General features: G+C 42.8%; 1 protein-coding gene across 1 annotated transcript in view; it reads right to left on the bottom strand.

The window, feature by feature from the left end:
- SIM1 (SIM bHLH transcription factor 1) overlaps positions 1-27,266 on the bottom strand; it is a 77,328-nt gene that overhangs the window by 45,042 nt on the left and 5,020 nt on the right. Inside the window, exons 3-9 of the mRNA XM_017515930.2 lie at positions 21,207-21,289; positions 17,758-17,847; positions 17,085-17,193; positions 16,859-16,944; positions 15,983-16,182; positions 15,590-15,696; positions 14,755-14,902 (exon numbers count right to left, since the gene is read on the bottom strand). Coding sequence (XP_017371419.1) covers positions 14,755-14,902; positions 15,590-15,696; positions 15,983-16,182; positions 16,859-16,944; positions 17,085-17,193; positions 17,758-17,847; positions 21,207-21,289 — 823 coding nt within the window. The remainder of the gene's footprint in view (positions 1-14,754; positions 14,903-15,589; positions 15,697-15,982; positions 16,183-16,858; positions 16,945-17,084; positions 17,194-17,757; positions 17,848-21,206; positions 21,290-27,266) is intronic.

The following is a 27,266-nucleotide window of genomic DNA, read 5'->3' as shown; positions in this document are numbered from 1 at the left end:
GGCTAAAAAATCTAGGTATTGTTCTTAACTCCTTTTGTCTTCTCATATCCCATAACCAATCTGTCTGCAAATCCCATTGAGCCTACCTTCAAAACATATGCCAAATCTGACCCTTCACCAGTACCCTATCTTTCAAGTCATCATCTTCCGTCACCAAGGCAATTGCAATCATTTCTCAATGGTACTCTCTGTCTCCACCACCCATGCTCCCAAAAGCCTATTCTCCAAACTGGTCAGAATGATCTTTTCATATAAATTAAATCATATCATACCTGTGTGCAGAATTCTCCAATGGTTTCCCAAAAACTTCAAGATCCAACATGATCTGGCCCTACTTATTCTTCTAGAATCATCTCCTTCCATTCTTCCCCTCCCTTACTCTGTGGCCACTGGAATGACCTTCTCTGTTCCTCAACATGCCAAGCTGGTTTCCATCTCAGGGCCTTTGCATTCACTTCTCTCTGCGGGGAATTCTTTCCCTGCAGGATTCCACCTGGCTGGCTCCCTTCCTTCATTCATAAGTCGTTAGAGAAAATTTTCTGACCATTCCCACCTCTTTGCCCTGCTTAATTTTTCTCCTGCCACTTTCTGATATTATATGACATTTTTAAATTTCTTTATAAGTACTTTATAAGTACATTAAAATTTATACTCAGATTAGCCAGATGCAGTGGCACATGCCTGCTGTCCCAGCTTCTCCAGAGGCTGAGGCCGTGGGAGGATCATTTGAGCCTAAGAGGTCAATGTGTAGTGAACCATGCATGATCTTGACCCTGTCTCTCTCTCTCTCTCTCTCTCTCTCTCTCACACACACAAGCACACACAAGTATATATATGTACGTGTGTGTATATATATACATATTTAAGTTTTTAAATATATATATATACATATATATTTAAAACATATACTTAAAATATATATTTATATATATATATATTTACTGTGTGCCAGTGTGGCTGAAAGAGACAAAGTCCCTACCATCATGGAATGTAAGCTTTTAATGTGTGTGTATGTATACATATTTAAGTTTTTAAATATATATATATATTTATATATATATGTATATATATGTACATATATTTATAATAAATATATGTATAAATATATGTATATATGTATACGTATATATATACATGTATATGTATACATATATTTAAATATATATATTTTAAAACTTAAATATGTATCATTTAAATATATATACATAAATATGTATAATTAATACATAAATATGTATATGTTAAAGAAATAGCAATAGGCAGGATAGTGTTTTATTGTGAAGGCTTAATACATAAATACATAAATATGTATAATTAATATATATTATGTATACATAAAGTATTATATACATGTATATATACATATATATGTATATATTAAGCATATATACGTATATATACTTACATATGTATAATTTAAATATATATACACATAATATATTTATATATATTAAATATGTGTATATATTTAAAAACTTAAATATGTATATATACACACATATTAAAAGCTTACGTTCCATGATGGTAGGGACTTTGTCTCTTTCAGCCACACTGGCACACAGTAGGCTCTGGGGAAATATTTGCTGAGTGAATGCATGAACCATCCCCAGCTTGTCATAGAGAGGACTACACTCTGAAACATTCTTACTATTACCTTAATTATAGCAACAGAGATTAAGCTGATTCTAATGATAGAAATTTGTTTATAATGAAGGTCTTATTGAGTCAACCAAGAAGACACAAAAAGAAAAGAGATTATACTGTAAAGTGCCATGTAACATCTCTAAATATTTCCTTCCTGGTTTTCAATTAGCCTTCACAATAAAATGCTATCCTGCATATTGCTATTTCTTTAACTGCTCTAATTGGAGGAATAAAATTGACCCCCACTTTGCCCTCCCCTTTGTGAGCTTCATTCTTCTAGCATTCCTGAGCTGTAGCCCTGCAGGGATCCATTACCCAAATCCAGCATAACAAATACTTCACTATGCCAGGACTGTGATAAGATTTCAACAGTGAATATAAATGCTGTGCCTTCCAACACTATTAGTCTCTTAACGGCTTATCAAAATTAAAATGAAAAACTGTGTGTTGCATTTGGCTTGATCTGATAATAAGCAGCTCTTTGCCTGTCACTTATTTGGACACCAATATCAATTAATGGGAGGTATTAAAACAAAGGAAACTCCTGATTCAGTTCAGTCACAAGAACACATTATAGTCATTACAAGCAGGAGAGTAAAATGAATGGCTGAGGAGCAGCTGCAAACCCCTAAAAATGCTCAGAACCAAGGATTCTACTTTTGTAATGGTTTTCAGTAGGAGGAGGTGAGAGACAGCACATTCTAAGACTGCATTTTACCAGAGAATGTTGCTATTATTGGAAAGATGTAAAAAGTGGCAAGGGACGTGGGTTTAAAAGCACAAACACAGAGGGAATCCCACCTTAATAGGTACTATTATGACATCCAGTTTAATATAATGAGGCTATTTCTACTATCTGGCCAGCAGCCCATATTAGCACGGCTTTACTGATGTGGATACAACAAATTCTGTTTGAACAAGAAATCCCTGGGAAAAAAGAAAGATCCATCCACAGGCCCTATGCATTTAGAAATCAATCAAAGAAAAAATATTCTTCCAGTAAAGACAGAAGCTCCCATTTGAGTCCCGGTAAAATATTAAATGTTCTAAATAAAACAATGTTCTGTGGGTGATACATCGATTGTTGTTTTGTGAAAACATCATAATTATTGGTGCTAAAATTAGTGAAAAAGAGATGGGCTCAGGATAGTGAATGGCAGTTGGGTAGGTCCCAAGAATATCCAAACTCTAAAGAAACAGAGTCACCTTGTAGAGATCCCATATTTAAAAAGGGAGTAAACTGTCCATAGACCATGCAAAATATTGGCAAAATGTCATAAGTTACTATGTAAATGTTAGGAAGAATCATATGAAATTGCCAATATTGAACTGTTTTAATGTATAGAAGTGACAATTTCATATGGTTCACCCTAAAACATCATTATCCACTTAAAGAAAGCATGCCAAAGAGGAAATTAGGAGGATGCTGGAGGCCAGGCCCTGGGTTGGTATGCCCACTGGACCACTCACTAGCTGTGTTGTATTGGCTAAGTCACCTGGCTTCTCTGACTTCTCACACAAAGCAGCAGCCCTTCAAATGTGAGTTTGTCTTACTCCTCAGCCTTCCTAAGCAGGTAATGAACAGAAAAACGTGCCACTCCTCTTTCGGCTTGGAGCTAACAACCACCTCCCAGTTGCTCCCAGACAGAGCAGCAATGCCTGAGAATTACCTATTATAAAAAGAAAAAAGAAGCAAAAAATATTACAAATACCTAAAATAATTGGCAACACATTTCAAATGTAATACATCTGCAAGACTACTTTGAATCTAGAATTTTTTAATTTAAAAATTCACTGAGATTCATAATCCTATCAGAACTCAACCCCTCAAATTTTGAAAAATCCTATTTACAGCAGGACAAAACATCATTCCAACAAGGTAAAAATCAACACAACTGCTGTCTCTCCCTGAGGCAGTGAGACACACAGGGCCCCCCCTGGGCAACGTCCTTGAGAAAGTTAAGGTTGAACTCCTTAATCTGTAGCCAGTTATTTTGCTGCCAGTCATGAACTGGCATATATGTCACACACACACACACACACACACACACACACACACACACACCCCTCCCAAGGTGCCCAATTCCTCCCACTGTCTCTCCTCTCTTCCTACTGTCTAGCCAGAAAGCAGTCTGACCACACCTATGAGCTCATTCAGGAGTGACCGAAACAGTGCCAAGATGCTTTGGACCCTCTTCCTTCTAATTGTGGATGGACACACTTTCCACCAAAAAGGCATCTCAGGGAAATCAGGCTAGGATACAGCGTGGGCATACACTTATTTCTTTTTCCTGCAGACACTCTCACTCATTTTGATGTCCTCTGAACTGGGCACAGTGTCTGACACATAATAGGTGCTCAATAAGCCTTTTATGAATGCTTAAAGTCCACTAGTTCTAACCAATTGAAGGAGGATCTTTCCAGATCCATCAAGATAATTGCTGATTTCTTGTTCTTGGGCCATCATCTGTCCCCTAAGACTCATGCTTTTCCTTCTTCAGTCCAAAGACCCACACACATTTATTTTGTATTCTTTGGCAGGACAAAAATTATTTTATGCAATTTCACTAAAATAACCACTGTAATAATTCATATCTACACAATGTTACTTTGCATTGGGCACAGGGCCACCAACCTTATACATAATCTCATTAAATGTTCCAATTGACTGTATGAGGTAGAACCTATTATTACCTGCATTTTACAGATTTTTCAAACATAAGAGACAGTGTAGATAAGCAATTTGCCCATAGTCACTGGGCTAGTGAGTGGCAGTACTAGGAAACAGACAATAAGCTCTAGAGCCCAACCTCTTAACTAATATGCGATGTAACAGGATAAAATATTATGATATCTCATTTGATAACGTTTTTCAAATACCTTGTAATACATTCTTATGTTTTTCAGAGTTTGAAACATCTAACTAAGAAGTCTAAGGGTTAGACTACATCATATTCTAATAACAACAGGATTATAATATCAAATGAGACCCTCTGACCCTGCAAATCTGGAACCAGCTTTATAGGGACTTTGAACCTCCCTCTCCTCCAATCTCCTGGTGTTTGTCATCCTAATATATACCTCGTATTTTCTTTCTGAAAATAGTTTTTAAAATACAACTGTCATACATATGGTAGCACAGTGTATTCATTTCAATAAGATTTACATTCAGAAAACTGATATCCCTAAAAAAATGTAAAGTGGTGTTCTATGCCTAGATGCTAAAAAAAAAAAAGTATTTATTACTAAAGCTAGGTGAACACGTCAAACATATATCAGTACTAATTTGGGAAAGGCAAGAGAATCTGTGCCTCTCTGGAACAAAGAAGGTGCTCCATAAATGCTGATGTTTCTCCCTCTACATGGAAATCTCTGCTCCCTTTAGAGTATCAATGACAACAGTGATAAACAGAGTGAGCCTAACCAAACTGCAGAAATCACCACATACAAAGAGCACAAAGCTTGGAGGTTTGTGTGTTTCAGGACTGGGGAGGGGAGAGAAAATAAACACCTAAATTTGTGGGTCTGAGGATATAGAAAAAATAGTTTCCAGTCCTGAAGAAACATGCTCAGTTATGGATCCCCTCTCTCACCTTGTACAAAAATCAACTCAAGATGGATCAAAGACTTAAATCTAAGACCTGAAACCATAAATTCTAGAAGATAACATTGGAAAAACTCTTCTGAACATTGGTTTAGGCAAAGAATTCATGGCTATGATCCCAAAAGGATATGTAACAAAAAATGAAAATAAATAAATGGGACCTAATTAAACCAAAAAGCTTCTGCACCACAAAAGAAACAATCAGCAGAGTAAACAGACAACCCACAGGTTGGAAGAAAACATTTGCAAACTATGCATCTGACAAAGAACAAGTATTCAAAACCTACAAGCATCCCAAACAAATCAACAGGGAAAAAAAGACCATGAAAAGTGGACAAAGGACATGAATAAACATTTCTCAAAAGAAGATATACAAACGGCCAACAAACATATGAAGAAATGCTCAACATTACTAATCATCAGGGAAATGCAAACTAAAACCCCAGTGAGATACCACCTTATACCTGCAAGGAGGGCCATAATTTAAAAGTTAAAAAGCAATAGATACTGGTATAAGTGTGGTAAAAAGGTAACACTTTCACACTACTGGTAGAAGTGTAAATTAGTACAATCACTTTAGAAAACAGTATAGGAATTCCTGGGGAGCATCACACACTGAGGTCTTTGGTGGGAGGACTAGGAGAGGGACAGTGGGGGGTAGGGAGTTGGGGAGGGATAACATGGGGAGAAATGGCAGATATAGGTGATGGAGATGGAGGCAGCAAACCACATTGCCATGTATGTACCTATGCAACAGTCCTGATTGTTCTTTACATGTACCCCAGAACCTAAAATGCAATTTTGTAGATAGATAGATAGATAGATAGATAGAAAAGAAAACAGTATAGGAATTCCTTAAGAAACTAAAAGTAGAACTACCATTTGATCCACCAATCCCACTACTGGGTATCTACCCAAAGTACAATAAGTCATTATATGAAAAAGACACATGCACATGCATGTTATAGCAGCACAATTTGCAATTGCAAAGATGTGCAACCAGTCTAAGTGCCCATCAACCAGTGAGTGGTATATATACACCATGGAATACTATTCAGTCATAAAGAGGAACAAAATAATGTCTTTTGCAGCAAATTTGTTGGAGCTGGGGGCCATTGTTCTAAGTGAAGTAACTCAGGAATGGAAAACTAAAATATCATATGTTCTCATTTATAAATAAGAGCTAAGCTATGAAGACACAAAGGTATAAGAACGGGGTAATAGACTCTGGGGCTTCGGGAGGAGAGATTGTGGGGAATGAGGAATAAAAGACTACATACTGGCTACGGTGTATACTGCTTGGGTGAAAGGTGCACCAAAATTTCATAAATCACCACTAAAGAATTTATCCGTGTAACCAAAAACCACCTGTACACCCAAAAACTATTGAAATAAAAAAAAGAAACATGCTCAGTTTCAACAATAAAGTTCAGAGTAAAGAATGTAAAGAAAGAGAGAAAGCCCAGCTTAGACAAAAGTAGTGAGACCATCACTGTTTGAATCTAATCTGAAGAGTGATACTAATGGTGTTACAAGGAGCACTTACTGAAAAGAACAATATGGCAAACATATATAGGTCACTGACCCATCTCAAAACACCCTACTTCTGCTTCCAACCCTTAAAATTCCACCCTCTCCCTGATAGCTCCAGTGTCACTTTGTGTCCTTAGAAAATGGTACAAGTACACTATAACATTGCAAATTGGGCTAATCTGACTTCTCAAAGATTTCAATGGAACATTTCCATTTTTTCAACTAACTTGTCAACTACTTGAGAAATGCTAAGATTCCTACTTCATGTAATCATGCAGTTAATCATTACAATCTGCTGTACATTGTGAAGCACTGGTATACAACCATACGCAGCCCATGTAGAGCAATGAGGAATATACAAAAGGCTCCACTGAACACCATCAGAAATGCCAGTGTTTAGTGTTTTATGCACATTAAATTATAATTACTAGCATTGGTAAAATTGACAAAACACTGATTCCAACTAAATCAACGCTCTGTATTTGGTTAGTTTCTTATGACCACTTTTCCCCTGGAAACTAATCTATATAAAACACCTTCCACCCTCTCTAGCACAAAGAAGGTGCTCAGTAAATGCTGTGTGTTCTCCGTCTACATGGAAATCTCTGCTCTCTTTAGACTATCAAGAGAACAGTGAAAAACAGATAAACCTAACCAAACTGCAGAAATCACCACATACAATGAGCACAAAACTTGGAGGTTTGTGTTAAGGTACTGGGGAGGAAAGTAAAATAAACACCTAAATTTATGCATTTGAGGATATAGAAACTCAAGTTAAAGAGGAATCTATTCTCTTTCAAAGTATTCTAGTTGATATTACATAATTGGCAAGAACTAATAAAAACAGCTAAAAAATTCTGAGTACCTGCTTTCTGTCAGATACAGAGCTATATTCTCTCTATATATTATCTCATTTAATCTTCCATAAATCCCGGAAAGGTGAATACAAATGTCCCCATTTCACATATGGGAAAAACAGAGGGTCAAAGGGCAGAGTGATCTGCTCAAGGTTTCACAGCTACTATGTGGCCTAGCTTTCATTCTAATCCGGCACATCTGGCACTAAAGCCCATGGCTTTGTTTCACAGATTGCTTGGATAAGGATACTGTGGGTCTTTATAAAAACACAATCACAATCCTACTGCAATAACACTTTCTGGAGATGGCCCAGGCTCAGCCAGACCCCAAATATTGTCAATGCCCTACAAAGTAATTTCTCCTTTCAGTTCTGTGATCACCAAGGACCAAACCTCTTCCCTGCCAGCTTCCTGGTCCTTGGAATGCCAAAGGCAGGGGAAAGGGAGATGAAGTGGGGAAGTTTACTTCTTCAGGCAAGGCAGAATGTTAAGTTCCTCCATTGACAGGTACTCAGGAATTCTAAGTTTCATCTAAACTCCAACCAATCCTTTTATTGCATGAAGGCTTAATTTCAGACATTGGCATTTCTACCCCAGTGAATTTTCTGTGATCACCTGCTCATATGGAAAGACATCATAAGCCAAGAACAGAGAGGAAGTATTGGCTAAGGTGAGAGGAGTAGCAGCCTTTTACTAAATTATCAAGATATGTACACTCCACTCCACCCACCACCACACACACATCTTGTGTCATATATAACAGTGTTTCCCATGTGAGTAGACTAAGTCAGGAGACAAAAACATGTTTTTCTGAAGTTCAAGTAAAGCCTCCCTTGAATTTCTCCATTGATTCACAATCATGTATGGGTACTTGCCTTCAAATAAGGCAGTGATCTGTGTTTTTCCACAATGTGAGTCAAAGATCAAAGCCCTTTTTTCACAACAGCCAGACTAAGAGAAAGCCAGAGGAAAGTATACAGGCTGGTCATTTGGTACACACCAAGTGGCCTCCACCCAGGAACTAAAGGGAAACTTCTGTGAGTCAGTGCCCTCCAGGTCAGGGCAACAACAAAGGAAGGAGTGGAGGCCAGAGAGGCCTGGGGAGGGAGAAGCAGCCGGGAAGTGGCAGTGCCAAGGGGCCACAGGATGGCACAGCAGCCCCAAGAAGTTCTCTATCCCCAGCCTCTAAATAGAACCCCTGGGGACATCCCCTGCTGCCATATATCCCCTCCATTCTCTCTCAGAGGCAGAAAAGGGCCAATTCTTTCCTCCTGTCCCATCTCCATGGGGATGGACACACACATACCATGTAAGAAATACGCCCCTGCCACAGGAGGCAATTTGCATCACATCTGACTTGGCTTGCAAATCTATTAATATTTGGTTTAGCTCTTTTGTTTAGCAAAAACATAAAATGTTTAATCTGGTTGCAGAAATAGAATAATTACTATAGCAATAATGGACCTGTATAATCTAGAGGCAAACAATTCAGTAAAAACTAAAATGCTTGCAAGCTACATTTTCTTCTTACAAAATGAAAATGTCCTTAGTGAGACTTATGGGGAAAAAATGAGACATTCTTAATTGAATGTCATTGAGAAGGTAGAACAGCTAAATTTTAGCTAGGAAAATGTCAATATCTGCACACATTTGTGAAGCAACAACAATGAGGCAGCTTCTTAATCTGTCATCATGAATTCAGATCAAAGCCTATCTTGAAGTTTTATGAGCCAAACACTATAGGCCTCACTCATTCAAATCCATCCCTGCCTCTCTGACATCTTTCCCGCAACCACCTTCCACACCCCCATACACAGAGAACAGCAAGATGCAGTAGGAGTGACACACCAGCTTTTAATTCTGGTTTCACTACTTACTCAGCATATCTGGTCCTCAGTTTCCACACCTAAACAGCACAGAAATCAATCTCTGACCCAACCACTATGCAGAGCCATCAAAGAAGCAAGTCAGGTAACCAATGTGACAGCACTTTGAAAGAGATGTGCATTCAGCATTTGTTTAAAAAAAAATACAAAGTTTCTAAGTTCATAAAAGATGAATTCAAAACCAAATACAGATCCTTTTTATAAAATACTATTATAAGGAAAAGTGTATGAAGGATAAGATTATTTAAGTGGGTACTGGTATTCTGTATTTCAAAAGAGACTAAATCTCCCAGCCCTTCCTTTTAACTGTTTTGGTAGTTATAAAATTAACATGAATACAAATATGCCTTGAATTTTTTTGTAATCATTAAGTTATATGAAAGATCATCTGAAAAGAACAACTGTGACTCTGATGTTCAATATTATCATAGTAAAGATTAAACACAATTAAGGATCAAATCTAATTTATGGTTATACATTAGTGCATGATTATTATTTTGGAAGATTAAAAAGATTAAGTCTATACAAATGCTGCACAGACCTAAGACATAAGAGTAAATTATTTTCTATTTTCTGTAGCTTGCTAAGTGAAAAGATGCTTCATTTTACATTATTTATAATATAAGAGTGATTTTGCTAACCAGGAAAATAAAATCTACTCAACAACCATGTTATTGATCAAGATTTTTTTAAAAATTCTCTAAAAACTCATGGTAATAACAATAATATATCACTGGTCTTTAAATAAATAATTTTCTGAAATTTGAAACCCCCAAATTAACTCAGCACCAATAATGTACTTAAAAGAGAAAAGCAGCATGAACATTTTAATGTTTGCTGCTGTATAGTGAGGCTATCTCAGGTTTTATATTTACAGAATACGTTAACAGTTAAAATCCTTTTTAATTCTAAGAACTACAGTGGTTCTCATAATGATAAGTTGTTATGGTTAACATACTATGATATGCAAACAACAACAAAAAGTATGGAAACCTCAGTAATTACAATGCCCCCTTTTTTTTTCTTTGACATAAAGGAAGTACTGTATATCTCCTTTGGTATTTGCCCTAACTTTTTTATGAATTCAAAAGGGGTATTTAGTAGACAGCAAATGTTACATACACTATCAATGTAAATTGCCTCTATTTGTTCTGCTTTTAGTAACACAGAAATAGAAATTTTAACACAGAAAACTACTTACTCATATATGTTCAGCGAATCACTCTAAAACACCATGTGAAATTTTCTAGAAAAGCAATGTTTCATCCTAAACTTAGAAAATAAACAAGCAGAGAGGCCGTCTTTGCTAAGAAAAAGAAGTTAAGATATTAAATCTCTCTGATTCCAAAATTTCCAAATCACTCACTAAATTTATTCTCTCTCTTTTACGTTCCAGACATAGTATCAGAATGGTATTAGCTTGCAAGTCTTATTAGAAATCTAGTTTAAATGCAGTATCATTTAGAACTCTCCTACAAAAGTCTGCTCACAAAATATCATCTATCAATCAGCCTAATTGAGGTCATACACAAATGAGTACTTGATGAATATTAGTGGCAGATTCTTTTTAATGGCACCAGTAAACAGCTCTCAACTATATTTTTGCAAGCTCTACACATAATAATTTTGAACATTTTAAATGTGCCATCATAAATGGTACAGTGGCTATGTAGGAAAATGCTATTCAGGGATGAAGTACCATGATATCTGTAGCTTGTTTTGAAATGATTTGGTAGGAAAAAAAAATACACATTAAAAATAGGCACACATATAGGTAGAGATATAAAGCAAATACAGGAAAATATTAACAGTTGTTGGATGTAGATTATGTGAATGTGAATATTCATTTACTTCTCTCTCAGCTTTTATATTTGCAAAGTTTATATTTTAAAATATCTTAAAATAGGAATTTTATACTTCATTGGGTTATCTTTAAAAGTGGCAGAATATTTCTTATTTTAAAAATGTGTGTAGTCTAAAAACATAAATAGAACCAATACTCTTAATTTTCTTAGAAATTATTTTTCATAGTTTTTTAGGCGTTCCACATTTTCAATTTTCTTTACATTAAAAACTAAAGTTTTTCATCTGAACTGGCTATGAATAATTAATAATACTAATTAAACAAACTCAAGAAAATATGAATTCAAGAAAAAAATCACTTAGGTCTCTACACAGTATACTTTCTTTTGACTCTCCATATATTCTGGACTTTCCCCAACATCCTTGTTACTAGACACTAGTTCCATTCACCTACCCTCTCGAAAGTAACCAGAGAGCAGGGCCTGTCATACTTAACAGATATTTCAAAGCCTGAGGACACTCATAAGAAAAATCTTTTTTAAATGTGTAAAGTAAAGCTAACAGGGTATGTGTGTCTTACAGAAAATCATGAACTGATGAGTGTCTTGTTTTGTTTTGGAGTGAGGGTTTAATGAAGAACTATAGAAGCTTCACTGAACCTCAGAGACCCAGAAAAACTAAAGGAATTTTCAGAATTTAATCATAGTATCTTTTCACTCTCCTCTCCAGATTTTCAGAACATATGATGGGCATACAAAAGTAAGTAAAAAGCACCAGCTCATATACCACCTGCCTCTAAAATCATTCAGTTTTCTTATAGTCCCGGTTGCAACTGCTTATTAAAGCAAGGTTATTAAATAAGTCTATTCATAGTTGCTTTTGTTAGATAATAGTAACTTATTTTTCTAGACATATTTAACATCAGCAATAAATCAGGAAATTAGAAAATCAATGAGCTTATGAATATTGCCTCCACCAAAACATCACAACCTCATTTGACCAATGGTTATTTAAAATCTCTACTTTCATTACATAAAAATCCCTTTAAAATGTATGCTATTAAAATGTTTAAATTTGGAAAACATCTGGCAAGTCAAACTATTTGGGAGCTTGTGGTTTTAAGTACATTGTTTGAGGTGGTGTATTTGGAAAGAATTCACTTGTCATTCTCAGGCTTCATAGGGAAGTAGCCCTAAAAACAAAAGTATGTGGTAGTTCACTACAACCATGGAGAATCAATAGTCATCTATTTAATTTGCTAAGACAATGTAACTTTGTAACTTCCAGCCAGATGTGTGATATGCACATCAAACAAACTGCAACCTGTTCATTATGAAAATCCTGTCAACACACACAAAGCCACATGATGACATTTCATCTAAAACAATTTCCATATTTGCAGCTATAAAAATTGTCCTAAGACTTTTTGTACAAGAAATTGAAGCTGAGACTCATAAAAGGGTAATCAATTTCAGCTTTTTATCTTGTGTGCTGTGTATACATGCTTCTGTGAGTTTATTTACATTTTCATTCAGAGGTATAAAATGTTTTAACAATGGGCACCATGCTCTTTTTCCTTCTATTAATCATTTATTTATCCCCATTACATCTTTTTTTAATTTGATATAAAGTTGATCGTCTAATCCTGCAGTTCTGAAGGAGTATGTAAAGTCAGGAATGACCGAAGCAACAGAAAAAAAAAAATGTACACTTATCTACTGGAAAACAAAACAGAATATTTCAAAATGACTCCAAACATAAATTAAGTTTACCCATTGGGAGGTCTTACTTGCATTCAGATCATTTATATGGGTCTGTGTGACTATATACCCTGCTGTTTGATAAAAAATGATTACTAACCGCAGGCACCCACCAGAGAACAGAGTGTATGTGTAATGCTTGTGATGTCTCAGACATACAAAGCACCTTCTTAAAGAATGTCCGTTTCCTTTCCACGGTAAGCAGACATAATTTTTCACCCTTTAATACTACTGCTTCACAGAGTGGCTTATTTTATGAATTATGCCTTGCCATTTTCTCTTGTGTTTATTTTAATAATATGAAGAACTATATTCATAAAATTGATGGTTCTTTTTCATGAAAACCAAAATATTGTTATCTGTTCTGTATTAAAATACACAGCCTTCTTGCTATTACAAAAATTATATATTAACACTGTTTTCTAAGATAAAAAATGAAAAGATTATTCTTAATTGCCAGCTACTATTCTTGAATGTTGAATCCTCATCTAAGCCAAATTCATTTTCTAAGTCTATTGAATTAAATTTACTTATTAAACAAGACGTGGAATAAACAGTCTTACTGCCAAGCATAATATTTCCAACTACTACATTTTTAATTTGGCAATTTAAAACAACGTGAAATGAATCTAGTCCTCATCACCTATAGTACAGTCTGATTCCAAATAGCACCCCTTAGCCAACTTCCTAATGTCTACATCGCATTCTACTAAGTGCCTGGTGTGTCAACGCTTCCAGCTTCCAACGTAAACAACCCACGAGATCCCCTAAAATCACAAGAATTTCAACCTCTACCAAAAAAAAGGGGTGGGGAGGTGGGAGTGGCAACTGCACACACAAGAGTTCTTCATAAAGTCTTCAACCCTAAGCAATTCGACTTTCACAAACAATATACAGAACGTGCTTTCTTCACTAGCAACACACCAGGCCACGTGATCAGCCTGCAGGGCCACACTGGCAACCAGAAACGATTATTGTTTCTAGAATGAATAAGGCTCAAATGCAGGCCGCCGCAGCCTCCCTATCAGTCGCGCCCGCAGGTGTTAACCGGAGCTCAACTCCTCACTCAGCGCGGGGCCTGGGCACTGGCCAAAACTTGCAGAGTTCGCTCCGGTCCCTGTGCTTTCTGAGAGTTAAAGTCAGATCCTCCCCGTCACTTAAGCCCCCTTTGTGGTTTCGGGGGAAAAACCACTCTCTCAGAACTCTTAACTTTGATTGGAGACTCTGGATAAAATTAAGAACTTCAAACCCCAGATTTGAAAAAATGAAACAGATGTCCTGTTTGTTAACCATAAATGCCTCCGTACGTCGGATCCTTTCCTCTCTCTCTCTCTCTCTCTCTCTCCTCTCTTTTTCTTTCTGCCGCATTAAGTTTTATTTAATGCAGAGTTCGCTTAAAAGGTTAAGGGAGAAAAAGAAAGAGAAGAAAGAAAATATGGACTGTGGTGGAAAAACTCCTAAATCTTTCTCCAGAATATAACGAAGAAAGCCTCTTCAAAAAGATGAAAGTGTTTGACCTGCCTCCTCTTGGCGCAGCCAGCATTCGAGGGTCAAACTGGCATTTCTCTTGACCCCAGCCTTGTTTAACCCGACCCTGCCACCACCCACACTCTCGCAGAGACCAGGGTCGCCTGGAGTGGGTGAAGGGGTCTCAGTCTTGCACTCACGTGAGGACATAGTTGACGCTGACGATACAGTGTGGCCTGGAGGAGCGGCTGTTGTGCACGATGGTCGCGTAGCTCTGTACCCAAACCCAGCCGCCGTGTTTCGCCAGGAACCTGTAGTATTTGGTGGTCACCTGTCCCTTCACCAGCACTGATGGGGAGACAGGAGGCAGACGGTGGTGAACCAATCTGCCCAGGACTGGTCCCACATGCAATCCCTGGTGGTGAGAATTGAGGGCCCCCTGTGGGCTCTAAAAACCGCACCAGGCAGGAGGGAGAGATGACAGGAATTGATTGTTCTGTTAAATTGCATGGAACCCACTGGTCACCCTTATAGGAATGATACCGGGATGGCCAGATGTCTTCACCATTAGCAAAGGGGGGAACACAGAGTTGGGGCTTCCTCCAGATTCGCTTTTCTAACTATGGAAGTAAGGCTCTGGGCAGCTGAACTCTGGCGCTCATGTTCCCTGCCGGGGAGATGATGCTCAAAGCAAAGCTGTATCAAAAGCCAGAGTCACTGCACCTGAGCGCCAGCCCTGGTTTTTGTTCATTTTTAGTGTGGTTCACAGATGGGAAAAAAAAAAAAAAACCAATAGGAGAATACTGTACCTTCTGGGGGGGATTTCGCCCAGAAACGCTTCCTCCGCCTGTATTAGCGGCCCGCGGATGTCAGAGAATTTAGGTGGGCCTAGTGTCGGAGTAGCCCCTCACCACCACCACCACCCGGCTAGCTGGGCTGCCACCTGTCCTCTTGCAAGGGACTTAAATACCACCTTCCCACCCCCTAACCAGGGGACGCCAAGGTTGGCTGGTACGGGGCAGGGTGGCGCCTTACGTAAGTGGTGCGCGCAGCGCAGGTGGAAGGTGTCGCATCCGTGCACGTGGTGGTACAGGGTCTTCTCAATCAGGTCCTGAGGTTCGTACCCCGTCAGCTCCGCCACCCTGCGGAAAGCAATCCCTGCGGGATGAGTGCAGGCGGGGGCGGGGTGCAGGGATGCCCCCCACCACCCTCGATAGCCGTCTGAGACCTAGGTGTCCGTCCTCACTTTCCAGGGCCGGTTAAGTCGCCTCATCTGCAAAATGGGCTCACAGTTTAAAAGGAAAGCTCTCAGTCACTAAGCAGGGCATCGCTCAGGGTAGGGGCTCACAGTTTAAAAGGAAAGCTCTCAGTCACTAAGCAGGGCATCGCTCAGGGTAGGGGAGGCCCTTTCCGGCCCTGCCCACCCACCTGGAGTCCAGAAAGATGAGCTTCATGTCTAGGCTGGCGCGGAACATAAACATATTGCTGTGTAGCTTGATCTCAGTGACGGCGCTGGGAGGCAGCGAGTGGCCCACGGCCACTAGGCCCACGTTTTGGTAGCAGCCATCAAAAGGTGACATGTCCAGGCTATACTGGCGGATCTTCAAGTAGCCGCTGCAGTGGATGACCTGCGGCAGGGGAGAGAAAGGGAGACTCAGCCACAGTCGGGAAGAGCCTCCAAAAGGTGGAAAAGGGGTTGAAACTTGTTGAAACTCCACTCAGCCACAAGGGCTCTGCGGACCACGCCCATGCACTAAGGGATCCAAAGTTATTGGTGCTCCAAGGGGTCTTAGGAAAGTGACTGCACAGCCACACTGAACTCACCTAGGCGTGTTTAAAAATGCAGAGGCCCGGCCCTGCCAACCCTAACGCATCGGAAGTAGGGCCCTGAAACCTGCTAAAGACGTTCAACGACATTCAAGTGAGACGCATAGCTTCAAACTAAAGCTCTGGTTTCTAACCTGTCATGTGACTCTATGCGTAAACTCTTAGGAATCCACCAAAGTTACCCGCCCCTTCAGAGGCCTTAGGGACCCTTAAGGTCCATCTCTACGGGTCACAAATTCATAGCCCCCGCGGCCACCCAGTATTGGGACCCAGTCAGACTTTGTCTTTCAGCGTAGTCCCCAGGTGTTCACAAATTTCCGTGGCCCTCCTGGAGCGTCCTGGCCCAGGCTCCTCGGACGCAAGCTGGGAGCTCCCTCAAGGGAAGTCCAGGGGAAGGGGACATTCTTCCTACTCCGCGCGGCGCCTCGCTTCCTGCGCCCTCTGACTGCACCCGTCGCGGATCTTCCAGCTACGCACCTTGTAGCCGCCGCAGGTGAGGCCTGCATTACGCTTGGCCAAGACGCACTTCATCCTCAGGAAGAAGGAGCGCTCAATCTCATACTCTGGGAAAGAGGAGCGGAGGGAAGCTCAGGACGTGTGATACCCGCAGCGTGGCGGCACGCGTCTCTGACACGACTAATTGGGGGAAAACCACAAGCAGACTGCGAGGGGCCTGAGCGTCCCAGGCACGTGTCTACCTTACCCTGCACGAAGTGAGAGTGGTAGGGCTGATGGGCGGTGAGCACCGCCGTCATCTCGTCGTGGTCTGCCGGGTGAATGTATTCATAAATGCTGTTTCCGGTCAGCTCTACCTGTAAAGAGGAGGATGTGGCCGCCCCAGTGGCGGTGGAATGCCCAGTGAAGGGACTGACAGATTAAGCCAGGGGAACTGCAGGACCCTGAGGACAGCAGCCAGAATTCTGGAATCGGCCCTCAGCTCTAATTCCAGCTCTGCTTCTTGCTATCTTTTGCAGCCCATCTAAGATTCTGCTTCCTTGTCTATGTAATAATAATAGCAGTAATAATGATGATGATGATAATGACAGTAGCAGCAGCAACAGCTCCCTGGCAAAGTTCTGATAAAGACATCATGAAATAAGTATGTAACCTCCTCTCATGTTGTCTGGCTTATGGTGGGGACAAAAAAGTAGCCATTGTTTGGGCCTAGAGTGGAAGGTAAAGGAGAAGGGAAGTTGAGAAATGGAGAGACCCAGAACCATGTAAGAGTATTCCTGCCAGCTATGAGATTTCCAGCACCAAAAATGTGGATATAAAAGGTTTGGAGAAGCACACTCAACCTCCAACCCAGCCCCCTACCCCTGCTTCCAGCTCTGGCTGTAAACACTGCAAGTGGGGAATGTGAACCACTCACCTACCTGAGAAAGACCCAAGTGGACTGAGGCTGTCTCTGAAATGTACATGATCTTCCCATCTGGGGCCACCACGAAGATGAAGCCATCCAAGGTCTAGGAAGGCAGAAATAGAGAGAATAGAGAGCCCTCTGGGCCATCTGGAGAAATGGCCAGAAGCCTGGGAGCAGGAGGACAGAAGTTAGAGACTAATCAAAAGTGTAGAGAGATGGAATGGAGCAGAGTTGGCAGGAAACAGGGCATAGAAAACTAGCCACGTGAGCCCCTTTTGTTCATTCTAAATTTGTAGGCATCTGGGGCATGCAGCCCAATGGGCAAGATCCAGAGTAAGTGGTGGACAAGGCTAGTGCCCTCTAAGACTCAGGATCCACTGAAATGAACAGAGAAAATACATTCATAAAACACAAACTCTCTCTCTCTCTCACATACACACACACACACACACACACACACACACACGCAGTTCTGGTGGGGAAAAATCACAGCTTACCTGTTCTGTAATGGAAAGGGCAATAGCAGGGTTTGGGAATAGCAGTGCAGTAGGCACTGCTTGGTCAACATGGAAGGGCTGGCAGTCTAAAGTTTGTAGACAGAAGAAAGCTGGCCAGTGACTCTGGAAAGAGTCCAGGAGAAGGGGGTCTAGAAGATGAGAGGCTTTGCAAGGAGCAAGTCCATAGAGTAGTGCTATAGTGTGTAAGTGTGTGTATGTTTCCATTGATACATCAAACTGACAGGCTCTCCATGAAGGAAAGTCTTAAGACTTTCACTGTCTCTATCTCTATGAATAAGGCCTCAGTCCAGGCAGAGACAAGAGTTGTCAGACCCTGCTCTCAAGGAGCAGGAAGTCCAGCAGGGGCAACTGGCCTGAGGACAGTTATAATGACTACACAGCTGAACAGGCAGACAGTGCTGAATAGGCAGGGGGGCTAGAGCCTGAGTGACCAGAGGCCTGGGGGACAATCAGGCCTTAGAGGAGCTGATGTTTGAGCAGAACCTTGAACAGGAAGCTTGGACTGGAGGAGGAAGAAAGAGCATTCTAGACAGAAGGAATGAAGTGGCAAAATCTGGGTCTGGGGATAGGGCCAATCTAGTGTATTCTGAGATGATTAGTTTGGTGTACCAGAGACAGGGCTGAGGAGCTACACCTGTAATAGATTTTGGAGCTTGAAATGTCAGTTTGAGAAACCTGGAGTTGCTCTGTAAGCACTTGAGTTCTAATAGAGGGTTCTAAGCAGGTGAATAGCATGCTTAGATGTGGCCTTCATTTAATTTTATTTTGTTTGGCAGAATGTAGACAGTGATCTATAGGAGGAAGGGAAGGGGAAGAGGATATCAGAGAAGGCAGCTGCAGCAGAGATGGTCAAGCCTGAAATGAGGTAGTCACAAGGGGCATTTAGAAAGGGGAGAATCTAATTCAGAAATGGCTCTGGATGTGGACTTAGTTGGTGGTAGAGAGAGGTTAATATCAAGGTTTCAGTGAAGGCATTCAGTAGAAGGTGACATCATTAACCAAGATTTAGTGAGATTTTGTATGAGTAGAATTCTGGGGAAGGGAGATAGTACATTCTTGTTTTGGAGATGCTAAACTTCAGGTGTATGCAAATTTCCATTTAGATGTGTCCAGTTTGCAGTAGAAAACAAAAATCTGGAGCTCAGGAAGAGAGTCTAGACTGGAGAAACCAGTTGGGTTTATGTGGAGAAAGGAGTTATGAGGCTGATGTTGGCCGAGATTACCTGGGTGGCCTTGAACCTGTGACAGGAGAAATAGAGCTAGAACCCTGGGGAAGTTACAGCATTTGCAGGCCAATCAGTGGTGGGGAAATCAAAAGGGAGCTGGCAGAGAGAGAAGAATCTGGGCAACAGTGCTATTTTGGAAACTGAGGGAAGGAGAGAATGTTAAATCATCAGTGTCACCTCCTTCAGGTCTTAGTCCAAGTGTTACCTTCTCAGTGAGGCCCTCTCCAACCATCTCTTATGTTAAAAGGCACCACTCTTCCTTCCTCTCCTCCTTATTTTTCTCCATGGCACCTATCCCCCTGGTACACTATACAATGCCCCTGTGTGGGCTTGTAAAGCTGTTCTCTTGAGAATGTAAACTTCATGAGAGCAGGGCTCTCTATCTGGCATGCCATTGCTCCTCCCAAATTTGTAGAATGAGTGAGCTCCTTTAGGATAGGAGATGAGCATCTAATTCTTGCTATCAAAATGTGGTGGAGCCTGTGAAGAGCATGATGGGTGGGAGAGATGCCAAACTTCAGGGATGTGGGAGTGAATGAGGAGGGGGTGGGCCATTGAAATTGGGAATGTAAGTCAGTCCGGGCAGTAATGTAGGGTGAAGAAGAGGAAATAAATTGGCAAGAGCTGGAAATGGTCAGGGAAACTTTGGGTTTTGTTTTTTGTTTATGTTTCTGAGGAAAATTAGGAATATGAAAAGATTGGGGGAAGGATACAGGGAAATCTGATAGAAGGTGTCTTTGAGTTAAATGCCTTTCTAGATAAAATCAAAGGTATGGAGGCCACGTCAGTGAGAGAATGCTTGCCCAAGCCCTTTCTTTGTTCCATGAAACTAAAATCTCCTTGGTGTCTGGGAAGGAGAGAGGTATAGGATATTGGTAGGAACAGGAGCTCCCATCAAGAGATGCCACTCATGCCAGCCCACAGGGAAAACTGGCTTCCATTCCCCAAATGCTGCTTAGGTTCAAGGCTCCCAAGAGAGTAGCTCCCAGTGGACTTGAATAACAATACTAATGATGGTGCAGAGTTAGGGACAAGTGGAAAATCTAAAAATGCCACTGGGGTTTTGCAATTTAAAACATTTGTTCTGTAACTTAAGCAGCCAAAGAGCAATTAAAAACTGTGAGCACTACAAACCACAAGGTAATGGGAAGCCTCAAATCGGTTAAACTCATCATCTGGGGGTGGGGGGTGTGCTTAAGCAAGGGTCTGCACCCAGCCTGGGCTGGCGTGAAGGGAAATAGGAAGAGAAGAGGGAACTCGGACACTACAGGGAGACAAAACCAGTTGCAGATGCAGCTGGATGGGAAAGGTGTGGGCTTAAAGCACTGACAGGTCTTTCTACCAGATTCCTGTTATTTCCTTCGTAAATCCTTCATTTGGGATGTGACCCTGCCTCTTCTGCCTGATCTGGGTGTTCAAGTTCCCTCAGCCCAATGGAGACAAATGGTGCCCCCTCTCTTGGTTAGGTCGCCTTGATGGGGCCTGACTAGGCTACCTACCAAACCCCCTATCCCGCTTGTCACCTTGCCTCCCTCGCAACCTCTTGAAGCATCATCTGCAAAAGCTAAAATTTTACTTTGTAGCAGCTATTGGGCTCTGAGAGGTCCACGTGCAGTCCAGATCCTCCTTTATTCTTTACGAGAAACTAAAAGTCCAACTCAGGGCCAGGCACTCAGACCCTCAAAGCTTATGTGCTGCCGGAAGACCTGCGCCTGTACCTGGAGCAGATGGGAGCCCAGTTCTCGGCCAACGTTGTCCAGGGGGCTGGTCCGACTGGAGTGGCCCCACGCCTCGCCAAGCCCTGTGGAGACACAGAAACGTTCTGTAGCTACTGAATCTGGATCTGGCAGGCAGTTTGGACCAGTCCCAGAACTGTATTACCCGAGCGCCGGCCCTTTGACTAGATACCATAGGGGAGCCCTCTCGATGTCGACAGCGGGGGATGGGAACATGTATATTTCAGTCCGCCCTCTGCTTCTCAGCAGAGGTTAGATTTCCTCTCCGGAACCAGACCTAGTTTTCTGGGAATGGCTGAGCCCATGCCTAGGGCTCCCTGGCAGGACTCCAAGTGGCCCAAGTTCCAACATTGCACCCCACTGATAACGTAACTTTCCTGTAGGTTCAGTAGTGTGTTTACGGGGATGAGGGCACTCTGCTTCTCGCCCAGAGTTTCATTGTCATCCTTTTTCCGAGGCCAAATTGGTCCCGACACCCAGCGAATGCCACTGCCAGCCCGCAGAGACCTGAGAAGACTGGCCAGGTCCAACGGGTCCCTGGCGGGCCTTCTGATTGGCTGCGGGGCTTCTAACCATTCTCCTCCTCTTGGCCTCTGACTTTAATCCCCTTCGGAAAAATCAGTTCCCTGGCGGCTGATTTACAGCCTGACTTTTACCAGCATCCCTGCTCAATCCTTCTCCCTATTCCTTTCCCCTCCTAGACCCCTGCCTTACACAAAACTCATGCCCCCATCCCCTTGTCCCCCAACAAAACCCGCATGGGCTTTTTCAGAAGTCAGTTACTTTGGTGTGCTAACAACCTTTTTGCAATATTTTCGTTCTCGTCTCGAATTGAGGCCCATTCAACTTTTCTACTTTCCAGGTACTGTATTCTATTAACAAAGACCGCCTCTTTCTCTCCTTGATGTTTTCCCGTTAAGATCTTTGGAGGCTTTGCCGAAAACTTTCTCTGGTGTTGGCTAAAATATAAAAAACTCAAGACTCTTGTGGCTTATTTCTAAAAATTTAATATGGAGTCTGCTAAATTGCCCTTTTGAGGAAAGAAAAGAAAAAGGAGGCAGAAAAACTTCCGAAGACCTGTGTTAAGCTATTTACAGGTAATATATTTTTAATAGTGCTGCTGCAAAAATTATTTTAACTAGGTAGTTAAATCCTTTTATTCTTACACCATTAAATAAAGTTTAACATGACCTCGCCCACCCCACCCCTCAGAAAGGTGATTCACTGCGTTAAGGGGCAAATCAACAAGAAGTACACAATGATAAACACTCGCCTTGTAATATGAGGTTGGTGCAGATCTTTCAAAATAAAACATAGAGTTGGATTTTTAAAAGGTGTTGGCTAGGAGCTGCTTCCTGAGCAAGCGATCAAAGCCTTGGCAACGAGGAACCGTGAGCGCCCCTTAAGCTCAAATCCGGTCTTTCTGGGTGTTTGCTCATCTAAATAAATCTAACGATTTCCCCACCACTCTGCAAACACTGATGCTCCCTGCCCGCACTCGGGACGCGTCTACCTCTCTGGCTCCCGGTCAACTCCTCCCGACTCTTTAGCCCGCCCCAGCTTTCCTCCCCGGAGTGACTCCACTGCCCTGGTCGCTGGGGTCCTCCTGGACCGTTCTGGGTGGGCCCAGCCACAGTCACCTGTACACACCCCTTCGCCTTCTCAAATGTATCGCTCTTCCAGTCTCAGCCAACCTATCCTTCTTGGTTTCTGTCACGACCTGCTCTTTTCTTTTTAAATCCCGGCTCAGACATACCCACTCAGAAGGAGTGACAGGTGGGATTGGCTGCGGTGGTCGCACAGGGGAAAGGGGAAAGGACCCTGTTGGGAAAGCCAAGGGCGTCGGTGACGTTGGCCCTTGGGCGCTCTGGGGCCCGCGGAGGCCTGAAACCCCAAAGCTTGGCTGGGGTAAAGAGCCAGGGCACTCGGGAGATCCCGGAGCGGGCAGAGGCTGCAGGCTGCGTTGCGACTGGAGACAGGTCTCGCGCGGCTCTCGGAAGGGTGCGAAGCCTGAACTTAAGGCCAACAAAATGTCTTTAACCTAAAAATTTAAGGGTCTCCCAAAGCGGCCGGAAGACACCCGAAGCGGCCTCTCAACCAGAATGATCTGAAAATCCCCCTGGCTGGGATCTGGTTAAATACTGGTTCTGAACTCCTGGCGCCAACCAAGGCTGTTTGTTGTTTCGGGTTTCGGCCTTATTAGTATGCGCCTACGAGGGAAAATAAGACTTCCCCCACAGGTTAATAAACAGCCCGTCCCGCACAGGTTAACAGAGGCCTCCCTCACCCTCTCCTGCCCCACCCCCGCCACCTTTTAAGGAGCCTTTTGCTTTCACGGAGCGTTGCCTACTCTTTCTGTTCCCCGTCAAAATCTCACGGTTGTGTCTGGGTTAATGTTTTATAAGGGACTGGCTACTCTTGTCTACCTGCCGGGCTTTCCCGATCTAATATCAAGAGCACCTCCCCAAGTCCTAGTAAATTGCCCCCCTCCCTAAAGTCTCGAAGTGGGTTGAAGACCTTCTTCCTGGACCCCCTCGCCTTCTACTTTTGGTGACGCGCGCTGGCACACCCAATTTCAGTTGGCGAGGGGGTAAGCTGAGATTTCGTTTCTGCACTTGACCTACCGCAGAAAATTCGCAAATCCTTTGATTGTCTGTTTAAAATGAGTAGGAAACTAGCTCCCTTTGCGGCGGGATTACAGTGGGAACAAGATCTAAAGATTCTCTTGTAATTCGGTGAGGCCGAGGGAACGGGGTTTTGCAAAAGAGAAAAGGAGCTCTGTGAAGGAGGCGATAACTAAATCGGGTTTTAGACAAAAGGATTTTCCTGAGCTAAAGTGGCCGAAGACAAAGGAAAACAGAATCTATTTTGGAAGATTTCCAAGATATGCCACATTAACCTTAGCTGATAAATTTTGCTTATCCCAGGCCCCCCTCTTCCCTTAAAGTCTGGTTTATCATATTTACATAAGTAGCATTAGAAGGGATGTATCTATTATGGATCTAAAGGGCTAGCTCACATTTCATGTGAAACCCAGGCAAGTTTCACTGTTGCTTTACCCTCCTTGCTCGGTTTAGCCATTTCCATTTAAATACCCCCTGACCCAAGGATTACCTCAATGGACTGACTGCACGGGTTTTGTAATTTCCTGAAAATGAGATTTCGATTTATAAAACAAGAAACCAATTAGTAACCAAATGAGGCGAAGTAGATCCACTAAAATTGACCTAATCCCATAGGCACCATTTAGGCCGTTCTTGGCGAATGAATGATGAGCCCCAGTCTAGCGTGAGCTCAAAGCATCATCCAGCTGTGTTATTGCAAGCAGCAAAAATAAATTGATAGAGCTTTTCCTTCGGAATGAATTTCATACCCTTGACAAAATATAGATTACAGACCCGGCATCATCACCGCCTTCACTCAGACAGGAAGAGGAGGAAGAGAAGAGCGTGTTCTACTGTTCTTTTAAAATTTTTCTTTCTTTTAATAAATAAACACTACATCTCAGTAGAAATGTATCCTCCTTGCAATCCTTCCCGGGAAACTTCACCTCCCCAACGAATTGAGGTCCCTTTCAGGAAACGGGGGAGGGGGGAGGAGGCGCTGTTCCCCGACCTGACCACGACTTGGTGACTGAAGAGGAAAAAGCCCTCAGAGGCTGAGGCCACTGCGGTCCCTGAACAGTTTGTCTCAACCAACTGGGTGTCCCTTGAGAGTATGTAGGAGAGTCTGGCCCAGGGGGTAATCCTGAAAACTCCAAATCCCCTGTATACTGCCGGTCCTGCGCATTCTCGCTAAATGCGTACTGTCCAAGCCTTTCCCCCCCGCTGAGGTGCCCAGCGGCCTTCGTGTTCAGGCTCCGGGCGCCTCCGCTGCCCGTCTCTTCGGAAAATAAAAGGGACCGGGCGGTAAATGGGTGCCACCAGCCCGAATCAAGCTCCTGGAGCCTCACTGGCAGGAGGCCGATTCACGCAAGAAGGAGCACCCGACCCCATCTCCGGCGCTGCTGCCCACCCTGCCTGCCGCTCTCTCCGACCAAGGGGCCGGGGTGGTTGACCCGAGGGCATTGGCGAGCGCGAGGGGCCAGGTCTTGTTCCACTCAGCATCCTGGACCCCACAGTGTGTGCCTGCCTCGGCAAGGGACCTGACCTCTCTTGCCTGCCGCTCCCGGGCCAGAGACACCGCGGCCCTGTCCGGGGAATCCACTAATGTTACTGTAAATGTGGGGTAGAGCCGAAGGTCACAGCGCTGACCCCCACCCTTCTCTCTATGCGGCTTCGCGGAGCTCCGGCCTCCGAGTTTGGGCTTAGTTTGGGCTTCCCGTAAGGGTCAAGCCTGCTGGCCAATCTGGCTGCCAGAGCTGGAGCCCGCCGTGAAAAGACTGCAGAAACCCAGGGAGGGAGGGGTTCGGCCAGGTCTAGATTAAAACTGGGTTGTTTATGAGACAGTCCGGCGTGGCGGCCGAAAAACGTCAATCGATGTCGCCCTGGGACTCCGGGTCTTCGAATGCGGCCCATCTTTGTCGATGCCACCTCCATAGAGGCCCGCGCTGGAGCCGCCGAGCCCGAAGGCGCAGGCGAATCCCACTTCAGTTCAACTTGGCGCAGGGACTCGGATGGCGGCATTTAGCTTGCCTTCCCTGGAATGGCCCAAACAGACGGACCTCAAGCTAAGGTTTAGACGACCGCTTGTTCGTAGGGAGCAGTGGCCGGGAAGGCAGGAGGCGCGGCCGGCACACACCTGCACTGGCGGGACCTCTGAGCCGGGCAGGGGGCGGCACCTGGGCTGGGCTGGGGAGTGAAGAGACTCTGTACTGAGGCCACAAAAGCTAGACCCTTGGCTGGGGCCATTGCGGACAGAAGATGGGACACACCGCTCAGACTTGGCTGGCTGAGTGCTTCGGACAGTGCAGGAGGCGCGACTGGGGCCTCGACAGAATTGTCCACTGTCGGTCCTGAGCCACCGAGGCCGAGAGGCAAGGCGCAGGAGCCGACAATTCGGTAGGGCTACCCGTGGAAGGAAGTTTACTTTGCCGTGGACACTGTTTCAGCACTTTTAGAGTAGCAGGACCATTCCTAAATAATTGAGATTCCCCTTCCTTCACACAAAATTTTAAAATGTCAGGGATCAAAGACTGGCAATGGGTGGCCCATTAAAATCGTTAGGTGTTAGCAAGGTACAAGCCTTGTTTTCCAGATAAATACCTGGGACCGAGAATGCGACGAGAATCTATGGGTTCACATTCTGTGTCTACACTTGATTCCTTAAAAGGTGGAAGCTTCCAAGATTCCCCAGAACTAGAAAACAACTCCCCTAGAAATTAGATTTGTCCTCGAGAAATTCAGCCCCGTTTTATCATCAGATGGGTAATTGTACCCTGCTTGAAAGCATCCCACGATTGCTTATAATACCTGTTGTTTGTTTGTTTGTTTTATTAGCGATCTCTCCCTTTAAATAAAAAAGTATCCTTTTTTATTGATTTAGTACATAAATCTGCCTTGCAAATGCTCTGCACAGAGTTTAGTTCTGCACTCCACATTTTAAGTCAACATCAAAACTGGAATTAAACACAGAAAACCAGTATGGAACAGTAAACTGTGCTTAAAGGCCTTTAAATGAGAAAAACTTCTGTAAGAAAATAAACATGGAAACCTAATACTCAATCATTTCCCCAAGAAGCAAGAAAAACAGCCTTAAATCACTGACCCACGTGGGAAATGGGGCCTCTTTTTCTTTTTCAGTATTCTGCCTCAAAAAAATATAACACCATTAAGGATTTCAATCTTGAGGTGCATATTATAGAAAGCGTCTGTGGAAGTTTGTTTAATCATCCTTGTCTGTTGTAGAGACGATCTTTCCTGAGCAGTTACTAATTTCAACTCTGCAATTATTTTTATTTTCCCAAAACATCTTGTCAATGAAATGGCAATGTGATATTACCAAGATTCTGAATAGCTATAGGTAAGAAAATATATCTGATCCTTTCAAAGTTTATTATGCAAGCCGCTACACACCCAGTCAAAATTTATTTATAGCTGGATA

Source organism: Cebus imitator, unplaced genomic scaffold (assembly GCF_001604975.1).
Source record: "Cebus imitator isolate Cc_AM_T3 unplaced genomic scaffold, Cebus_imitator-1.0 Scaffold566, whole genome shotgun sequence".
NCBI classification, from domain to species: Eukaryota; Metazoa; Chordata; class Mammalia; order Primates; family Cebidae; genus Cebus; species Cebus imitator.
This window is presented reverse-complemented; position numbering and strand designations above follow the sequence as displayed.